Source organism: Oncorhynchus tshawytscha, unplaced genomic scaffold (genome assembly GCF_018296145.1).
Source record: "Oncorhynchus tshawytscha isolate Ot180627B unplaced genomic scaffold, Otsh_v2.0 Un_contig_18214_pilon_pilon, whole genome shotgun sequence".
NCBI lineage: Eukaryota > Metazoa > Chordata > Actinopteri > Salmoniformes > Salmonidae > Oncorhynchus > Oncorhynchus tshawytscha.
This window is the reverse complement of record NW_024608197.1, coordinates 42,519-53,017: the sequence shown is the minus strand read 5'-3', so window position 1 is coordinate 53,017 and position 10,499 is coordinate 42,519. Positions and strand designations below refer to the sequence as shown.

Genomic DNA, 10,499 nt, shown 5'->3' with positions numbered 1-10,499 from the left:
TAAACACAACATTCTAAATAGTACAGTTGAAGTCAGAACTTTACATACACTTAGGTTGGAGTAATTCACTTGTTTTTCAACCACTCCACAAATTTCTTGTTAACAAACTATCGTTTTGGCAAGTCGGTTACATTATTTGTTCACCCCCTCAATTCTCATAATGAGAGCATATGCTCTCATTATGATAAAACACTGGTTTAGTTAAACAGACAACAACAAAAAAGTGTCCCTTGTTTAGTGGTTTTACGCATCATCATGATGATGTGGCAACAACTTGCTTTTTGAAAAGTTCTCTATCTTGTAAACTTGATTGCTGACATGCAACACATTTTGGGACTCTATCAACAGTGGACTAATGAATAAAATGTATACTTTTGAGTGGATTATTCCTTTAAGAAATGGTTCCAGCACCAGAATACAGTTGAAGTCATAAGTTTACATACACTTAGGTTGGAGTCATTAAAACTCGTTTTTTCAACCACTCCACAATTGTTTTGTTAACAAACTATAGTTTTGGCAAGTCTGTTAGGACATCTACTTTGTGCATGACACAAGTAATTTTTCCAATAATTGTTTACAGACAGATTATTTAACTTATCACAATTCCAGTGGGTCAGAAGTTTACATACAGTAAGTTGACTGTGCCTTTAAACAGCTTGGACAGTTCCAGAAAATTATGTCATGGCTTTAGAAGCTTCTGATAGGCTAATTGACATCATTTGAGTCAATTGGAGGTTTACATGTGGATGTATTTCAAGGCCTACCTTCAAACTCATTGCCTCTTTGCTTAACCTCATGGGAAAATCAAATCAGCCAAGACCTCAGAAAAAAAATGGTAGACCTCCACAAGTCTGGTTCATCCTTGGGAGCAATTTCCAAATGCCTGAACGTACCACGTTCATCTGTACAAACAATAGTATGCAAGTATAAACACCATGGGAACACGCGGCCATCATACCGATCAGGAAGGAGACGCGTTCTGCCTCCTAGAGATGAACGTACTTTGGTGCGAAAAGTGCAAATCAATCCCAGAACAACAGCAAAGGACCTTGTGGAGATGCTGTACAAAATTATCTATATCCACAGTAAAACGAGTCCTATAACCTGAAAGGCCGCTCAGCAAGGAAGAAGCCACTGCTCCTAAACTGCCATAAAAAAGCCAGACTACGGTTTGCTACTGCACATGGGGACAAATATCGTACTTTTTTGGAGAAATGTCCTCTGGTCTGATGGAACAAAAATAGAACTATTTGGCCATAATGACAATCGTTAAGTTTGGAGGAAGAAGGGGAGGCTTGCAGGCCGAAGAGCCCCCATCCCAAACGTGAAGCACGGTGGTGGCAGCATCATGTTGTGGGGTGCTTTGCTGCAGGAGTGACTGGTGCACTTCACGAAATAGATGGCATTATGAGGCAGGAAAACTATGTGGATATATTGAAGCAACATCTCAAGACATCAGTCAGAAAGTTAAAGCAAATGGGTCTTCCAAATGGACAATGTACCCAAGCATCCTTCCAAAGTTGTGGCAAAATGGCTTAAGGACAACAAAGTCAAGGCATTGAAGTGTCCATCACAAAGCCCTGACCTCAATCCTACAGAAAATGTGTGGGCAGAACTGAAAAAGTGTGTGCGAGCAAGGAGGCCTACAAACCTGACTCAGTTACCAGCTCTGTCAAGATGGAATGGGGCAAAATTCACCCAATTTATTGTGGGAAGCTTGTGGAAGGCTACCCAAAACGTTTGACCCAAGTCAAACAATTGAAAGGCAACACTACCAAATACTAATTGAGTATATGTTAACTTCTGAGCCCTGGGGATGTGATGAAATAAATAAAATCTGAAATAAATCCTTCTATCTGCTATTATTCAGACATTTCACATTCTTAAAATAAAGTGGTGATCCTAAGTGACCTAACACAGGAATTTTTCCAGGATTAAATGTCAGGAATTGTGAAAAACCTGAGTTTAAATGTATTTGGCTAAGGTGTATGTAAACTTTGGACTTCAACTGTATGTATTATGATTAGTACACAGTATGCAGTTTAAATAGCAGGCAAGCCAGATTTCGGACACGGCTACTATCAATATACATTTATCATATTCAGTCACCTAATTTTGTTTGTTATTTAAATTAATCCTCCTTTTATCTCTTTCTTTTCAGAGTGTGGAGGGGAGCACCATGAGAAAGCAGTGGAGCTTCTCAAAGCTGCCCAGGGCACTGTGAAGCTGGTGGTCAGGTACACTCCTAAAGTCCTTGAGGAAATGGAGTCCCGCTTTGAGAAGATGAGGTCTGCAAAGCGCCGGCAACAGAACAGCTATCCCCAATAGTGTTTTTTCATCACTGGCACGCAATTCCCTCATCTTTCACCCTCTTCCAGCCATCTGTCCCAGTCACAATTTTAACCTTCTTCTAAAACTTAGCACACTAAGTTTTTAGTTTAGATCCACATACAGTGGGGCAAAAAGTATTTAGTCAGCCACCAATTGTGCATGTTCTCCCACTTAAAAAAAAGATGAGAGAGGCCTGTAATTTTCATCATAGGTACAATTCAACTATGACAGACAAAATTAGAAAAGAAAATCCAGAAAATCACATTGTAGGATTTTTAATGAATTTATTTGCAAATTATGGTGGAAAATAAGTATTTGGTCAATAACAAAAGTTTATCTCAATACTTTGTTATATAGCCTTTGTTGGCAATGACAGAGGTCAAACGTTTTCTGTAAGTCTTCACAAGGTTTTCACACACTGTTGCTGGTATTTTGGCTCATTCCTCCATGCAGATCTCCTCCAGAGCAGTGATGTTTTGGGGCTATTGCTGGGCAACACGGACTTTCAACTCCCTCCAAAGATTTTCTATGGGGTTGAAATCTGGAGACTGGCTAGGCCACTCCAGGACCTTGAAATGCTTCTTACGAAGCCACTCCTTCATTGCCCGGGCGGTGTGTTTGGGATCATTGTCATGCTGAAAGACCCAGCCACGTTTCATCTTCAATGCCCTTGCTGATGGAAGGAGGTTTTCACTCAAAATCTCACGATACATGGTACATTCATTCTTTCCTTTACACGGATCAGTCGTCCTGGTCCCTTTGCAGAAAAACAGCCCCAAAGCATGATGTTTCCACCCCCATGCTTCACAGTAGGTATGGTGTTCTTTGGATGCAACTCAGCATTCTTTGTCCTCCAAACACAACGAGTTGAGTTTTTACCAAAAAGTTATATTTTGGTTTCATCTGACCATATGACATTCTCCCAATCTTCTTCTGGATCATCCAAATGCTCTCTAGCAAACTTCAGACGGGCCTGGACATGTACTGGCTTAAGCAGGGGGACACATCTGGCACTGCAGGATTCGAGTCCCTGGCAGCGTAGTGTGTTGCTGATGGTAGGCTTTGTTACTTTGGTCCCAGCTCTCTGCAGGTCATTCACTAGGTCCCCCCGTGTGGTTCTGGGATTTTTGCTCACCGTTCTTGTGATCATTTTGACCCCACGGGGTGAGATCTTGCATGGAGCCCCAGATCGAGTGAGATTATCAGTGGTCTTGTATGTCTTCCATTTCCTAATAATTGCTCCCACAGTTGATTTCTTCAAACCAAGCTGCTTACCTATTGCAGATTCAGTCTTCCCAGCCTGGTGCAGGTCTACAATTTTGTTTCTGGTGTCCTTTGACAGCTCTTTGGTCCTGGCCATAGTAGAGTTTGGAGTGTGACTGTTTGAGGTTGTGGACAGGTGTCTTTTATACCGATAACAATTTCAAACAGGTGCCATTAATACAGGTAACGAGTGGAGGACAGAGGAGCCTCTTAAAGAAGAAGTTACACGTCTGTGAGCCAGAAATCTTGCTTGTTTGTAGGTGACCAAATACTTATTTTCCACCATAATTTGCAAATAAATTCATTAAAAATCCTACAATGTGATTTTCTGGATATTTTTTTCTCCTCATTTTGTCTGTCATAGTTGAAGTGTACCTATGATGAAAATTACAGGCCTCTCATCTTTTTTAAGTGGGAGAACTTGCACAATTGGTGGCTGACTAAATACCTTTTTGCCCCACTATATATTATATTTCTACCTTTTCTACACCCTACCGCTGCGACTTCTGACACCACAACTCAAGGCAAACACTAGATTTATCATATTTCTACAAGTAGTTGGTCATTCACGCTTTACATGTGCATTACATTTTGGGCTGACATATTGGATGCCTTTTGTGGACCTATGAGACCCACAACAGAGGTTCATTGATTGAAGAGATGGCATTTATTTATTTTAGTACAGCCTTTATAATGTGCCTCAGGGCAATACAAATGTATTTAAACTTGTACTCTCATACTGTCATTCAAATTACCCTCATTTTCATTTGGGTATAAACTAAGCTCAGATGATTTAACACTTCAATGCCAGTTTACTAAGCATTTGCAGGAATGCAAACTTCACACCTGCTATTTTTGAGAGCTAAAAGAACTGGTAGTAATAGAATACATTTGGGATATAAGAGATATAGAATATATTCTCGAAGGAATTGTGTACATTTATATAGAAATTTTGTGTTTACCAGTATATGAAGGCTAAATGCTAAATTTGTTTTTTTTCCCTCCTGAAAATAACACGTGTGAATGTTTTGGTAGATCTGTGTTTAGTATTCTAATCTTAAATTGTTAAGGAATTAAATAATACATTCTCTGGATTTATTTTTAACCTTGTGCTGATGTTTTTACTGTCTTACAAGCTTTAAAAAATTTTTTTGCTGTCTCATAAAATATTCAGCAACTTCTAGCTTTGCATCCCATGAATCATTTAGAGCCTTCAAATTTGTAGGTTTACAGTGGACTGGGAGAAGGCTTACTAAGCACAGCATCTGTCTATTAAAATTCAGATAACCGTTTCCCCTTATGACAGTAAGGGGGACAGTATACAATTTTGAGACCTGAGGCAAACCTGACATTTAAATATTTAAAAGAGCAAATAAGTCAGAACCTTCCCGAAACCACAGGGGTATTTCATGAACAGGGTCAGTGGATTTTGAGATTCCCCAAAGAAAGCTGGGCATTCCCATAGCCATTTTTTTCTCTAATTTCTTTGAGTTATTTTGCTCTATTCACACCAACAGTGTGGCCAACTCATTCAAAGTGGGTTTACAGTAGGTCAGCCAACTTGTCCCATCGACAACACAAATGCCATTGTTGTCCAACCGCAAACTGACGTTTCCAAAAGCATAAGCGAGAAAAAGACAATTGCACTACCACCAGCATGGTTGTTTGAAATAGGGTGCTACCTGCTATCTTTCAATGCGGGTAAACCCTTTATTGAATGGCATTCATCAAAAATGCATGTTATCTACTGGTATGTGAACCCACCACTAATACAGTTCAAAAATAAAGACTAATAACGTTTGCTATGCTGTTAAGCAAGCTGTGGCTGGAGCTAACAAAGCCATAATTTTGGTTGCTGACTTACAGGTTTGAATGATTACTTGTTGACCTATACAATTAGGTACATGTCCCATTTGGGTGAACTATCCCTTTAAGATGTTAACTTAATTTGGCATCACTGATTTCAATTCCAGATATGTTATTTTTCATCTGAATAGTATAGTTTGTATTTAAATTTTATGGTCACTCGTGAATGTACTGTATAATTCAGTTATATTGATAAAATAGATCAATGTTTTTGCTGAATTGAATAAAATGTATTCATCTAAATCATGAAACATTTTGTATTTCATTCACAAGTTTTCTTCACTTCATAAAGAAAATATTCTATGTTCTATTCATACTTTTGTGTAATGTGTAAAATAAACAAAGGCTTAACAGATTTGGCACACACCATAGCAAAAGTTGGTTACATGTCAGCTTGCCCCTTAGTATGATTACTGAAATGTTGTCCTTGTGACTGACATGAATGGTTTCAACAGAATGTTCAGGATGAAGTTACTCCATTCCTAGAGCTTTGTGAAACACCCCTCAGGTTTCTACCCTCTTATATTTTGGAAGGGTCAATAGAATATTTTCTAAGTGTTTTCTTTTGATATTTTTATTTTTTACAAGGGATTTTCATGAGAAGAAAAATCCTGAAATGATTTGTATTCCTTTTTCTGACTGTTATATTCTTTGTTTTGAGTACCAAGACCAAACTTGGAAACTTATGAGAACTATTTGATATCATGTTTGTTTGCTTGTTTTGGACTGTTAGGTCTACTTACAAAATGTGCTGCTCTCAGTTTATTCTGTCCATTTGTATTGTGTTACGTTGATGTGGATGTATAGGATAAAATTATTTAGATCAAAAACTGCACAAAATAAATGATACCATGAAAATGTTACTTGCTTATTTTTATTCTCAATTTACTATTACCATCACTATTATTGTGTATTTCCTTTAACAATTGTAGTTTTAACATCCTTTTGTTTAGGAGGTCCACGTTTTTTGTTTGATACCAAATTTTGATGATGACATATTATGTCATATTGCCAGAGGCAAGAATGGTACTATAAGTAAGGGCTCTGTGCCGTTTCATAGAGTATGGCAACATGTTGGTACTAATGTAGTCCAAATTAGGTCTGTTCTAAGGTCACAGCACAGTCCCAGCTCCATCTGTCCCGTTATTGACCACTGAGAGTCAATGGCACTTTGCTGACTGAACAGTGGGCCCAATCACTTACATGCGGCGTATCATTATCACCATGTAGTGATTCCAGTTTCCCTAAATGTTTTTTTTTTGACACTTTTCTTTCATTGGGTTGACGCTTGCACGGCCTCCGGACCATCTCCTCACTTCGCCTTGCAAATCAAGTCCACCCTGTTGGAATTTTTCTCCTCCAATCAAAATTCATTCGATTTCCCCGCCCATCACGCGTTTTTCCGTTTCCCCCCTGCCTTGGAACTTCCTTTCCGCCTGTGCAAATCTCGTCGTGAACACGCATCTCTGTCTTTTCCGTGTCAAGTGAGTGTCTTTTAAAGGCAATTTAGGATATACACACCCAGTGAAAATAAGTCCAACACGGAACCATAACGTAGGCATTCCTTTCGAAAATGTGTCTTTACCCCTAACCTAAAATTGGACAGCAAATAATGTATTGGAGAGGAACATGCTAACCAGTTAGCGTGCTACCTAACAGCCTTGACATGTCACCATGTGTACTCGCTCTCACTATTGCCTCAAAGAAACAAGGCCCAAAACTGTAGCTAGCTAAGTGATTGGTAACATTATTCACTAGGGAGTTTTTCAATGCCACATCTTCATATGCTGATTGAATAAATAAGTTATTAGTGACAACATCACTAACTGGAACTTTGTGGACAGTGCGCTAGCGAGCTCGACTAGCTAGCTAATTTGCTAACCTCCGTTATCTAGCCAACGTTACCTAGTTAGCTAATCTGTCAGATGTTTTCAGTAAGGCAATGAGTCCTAGTGTTTGATTAAGATGCCCAACCAACGTGTTTTTTTTCTCACTTAGATTCTGGAGAAGGTGTATAAATGTCACTCTTGAAACAAATGCAAAGTAGGCATGTATAGGCCTAGCTACTTGATGATCTGTGGGTATGACATGGACAATTGTTATAATTGTTTCTGCAGGTTATAGGATTATTCTGCGACGTTCCCTTTGAGACGCATGTTTAGTATTTGTCTAAAGTAACTTAACTGTATTGGATTTTTTTTATTTTGTTATGCCTTGTTTTTTTGTTGTTGTAATATGATGTATAACTGCATCATGACCTGTATTGCAGAATGCGTTACGTTGCTGCATACCTACTCTCTGCCCTTGGTGGTAATGCCAGCCCACAGGCTGCGGACATTAAGAAGATCCTGGAAAGTGTTGGCATTGAGGCTGACAAAACACGCATGGAGAAGGTATGCTTAATATCACGTTTGACCTTATCTCAGTGTTGAGTAAAATAAACGCACAACGTGTGTGTTCTGAAAGTTGAGCTCAAACAGAAAACATGCTTGCAATTTCTATGGACCACTAATTTATGACCCCTTTTTTTTCCCCCCTTCAGGTCGTCACTGAACTCGGTGGCAAAAATGTGGAAGAGGTGATTGCCCAAGGTGAGTTGCAGAACTGTCAATGCATAATCTAAAGTCACTGAAGAGAACACATCTTAGTCCATTCTGGATAACAGTTATTCTGGACTAAGCACACTGGTGCTTTAATCTGCTAGACATTTGCTTTGAAACTCTAGCAAGGCTTATCTGCCACTGTATTAGTGTTATTAGTTATTGGTATATACAGCAATATAGTTGTAATTAAATCAGTTAACTGTAATTTTTTGTCACAGGCTATGGTAAACTGGCCAGTATGCCAGCAGGTGGTGCTGTGGCAGTGGCCAGCTCAGGTGGAGCTGCTGCTGCTGGGGCAGCTGCCACCACTGCAGGTGAGCAAATATCAGAGCCCACATGAGTGTTTGAGATCCTTGTCAAGTTAACCTTTTGGATGTCTATCATTTTTCATACCAAACTGGGCTCAATGCCTTCTAATGGGGTGTTAAGTTATAGATATTGATGTGGGTCAGCTCAATATCCATTGGGCACTTGGTCAGGCAAGCGAAAGCTTATTTGCCTTTACTAAATACATTGGAAATGTTATAGTAATGACCAGAACTGTCTCAATGCAAACAGCATTAAAACAGTTTCATTGCTAAATGCATGGATTTTCTAATTGGCGGGGATCATTATTTTTTATACATCAAGGCTGGTAGAATGGGACCGTTTTAAAAAATAGCAGGTCAGTTTCAGATTAATAAATGGCTGATCAGCGCATTAGCTCATAAAGGTTAGTTTATTTTGTTTATGAACATGTATTTTGGTAAACTGTTTATATTACTTTCACTATAACTAGCTGGAACATTCTGTTTTGGACAATGTATTTGGTGAAGATGGTATTGTTAATTTATTACTGTGATCTCTTTACAGCTGAGGAGAAGAAAGGAAGAGAAGGAGGAGTCTGAAGAGGGATCTGATGACGACATGGGATTCGGCCTGTTCGACTAAACTTGTTAAAAATCTGAAATAAACTTTGTAATTGAGGAACAGGCTAAATGTTTCTTGTATTTTCTGCATTGGGTATTTTGCTTAATGAAAGGTAACTGTTTTTTTTTTTTTAGTCTGGACACAGTCGCTGAAGCATTTGGGTGCTGCATAGCCCTTGATCATGACTGTTCCATTACAGTACACAAGTCATTGGATGTCTGCGTCTTCTGTACTGGGGAATTTTGTTAAGAGCCCTGGATGCTCAGTTTGAACATTACCACACATCACTTGCGGCAGTGTTTTGGAAGCAAAAGGACCTTACTTTCATATCAGATAGAAATATAATAAAGGATGTGTTCCCACACAAAAATACAGTATCTCCATGTTACAGTGTTTACAGAAAACAGATTGAAGTTAGTCTACTTACAACCTGTGCTAATTGGCCATCTGCATCCCTAACGTGTGTAAATGGACCCTACAAAAGGGTTGTCACTGGAAAATACTATTGGCTGCAACCTAACTGTACAGCAAGTGAATTTAGCATTTGTGAAATTATTTTGGGATATGACAGTAGGGATTTATGTTTATAGAATTTTACCACAATTGAGAATCGATTCAGGTTTAGATGAGTATTTGGCTGTTTAGGCTTCCAGAGCCACATCCCTTGGACTATAAGGGGTACCGTTATATACCTTTAATCAATTTTGGGGCTTGTTGCTGCATTGCAGCCATGTGGAGGTGCAAGTAGTAATTTGCTTGCTATTGTACATTTTGAATCAAATTCTATTTTGGGAATTATAGTCAAGGTGTGTGACTGGTATTGATTGTTGACTAATTTCACTGCTACTACACAATGATTTCGGTAGTTGCTAGTGTGGTAAAAGGTTAAATTCATGGGTAAAATAGCAGATGGCGCTATTTACCCTTCTGCTACTGGCCCTGTCCAGAAACAACCCGTCTCCCTAGGCACTTGTCTTGAATGGGTAGTATAACAAATGTTGGGCTCATGAGTCTGCAGCTACTCTTCCTAAAGTCCACATAAAACATCACAGGCTAATACATACATTAATAGACAAGGACAGAACTACATACACACATTTCAAATTGTATTTGTCACATGCGCTGAAACAACAGGTATTACAGTGAAATGCTTACTTATAAGCCCTTAACCAACAATGCAGTTTTAAGAAAATACCAACAAAAAAAGAGATAATAATAACAAATAATTAAAGAGCAGCAGTAAATAACAATAGCGGGGCTACATACAGGGGGTACCGGTGTCAAGGTAATATGTGCATGTAGGTAGAGTTATTAAAGTGACTATGCATAGATAATAACAGTAGCAGCAGCGTGGAGGGGGCTATACAAAATAGTCTGGGTAGCCATTTGATTAGCTGTTCAGGAGTTTTATGGCTTGGGGTAGAAGCTGTTTATAGAAGCCTCTTGGGCCTAGACATGGCGCTCTGGTAGCACTTGCCGTGCGGTAGCAGAGAGAACAGTCTGACTAGGGTGGCTGGAGTCTTTGAC

The 10,499-nt window shown here is 39.1% G+C and overlaps 1 protein-coding gene across 2 annotated transcripts; it reads left to right on the top strand.

Annotated features, from left to right (window-relative positions):
• The first annotated feature begins 6,798 nt into the window (after positions 1 to 6,798).
• On the top strand, positions 6,799 to 9,024 carry LOC121843328 (60S acidic ribosomal protein P2-like). Of its 2 annotated transcripts, none has more exons than XM_042312940.1 (5): positions 6,799 to 6,944; positions 7,730 to 7,853; positions 8,003 to 8,051; positions 8,282 to 8,377; positions 8,916 to 9,024. In XM_042312940.1, the coding sequence occupies exons 2-5, from the start codon at positions 7,731 to 7,733 to the stop codon at positions 8,948 to 8,950; spliced, it is 303 nt and encodes a 100-aa protein (XP_042168874.1). In that variant the 5' UTR covers positions 6,799 to 6,944; position 7,730; the 3' UTR covers positions 8,951 to 9,024. The 2 variants fall into 2 exon arrangements, with proteins under 2 accessions (XP_042168874.1, XP_042168875.1); XM_042312941.1 differs by lacking the exon at positions 6,799 to 6,944 and adding an exon at positions 6,991 to 7,014.
• The last annotated feature ends 1,475 nt before the right edge of the window (positions 9,025 to 10,499 follow it).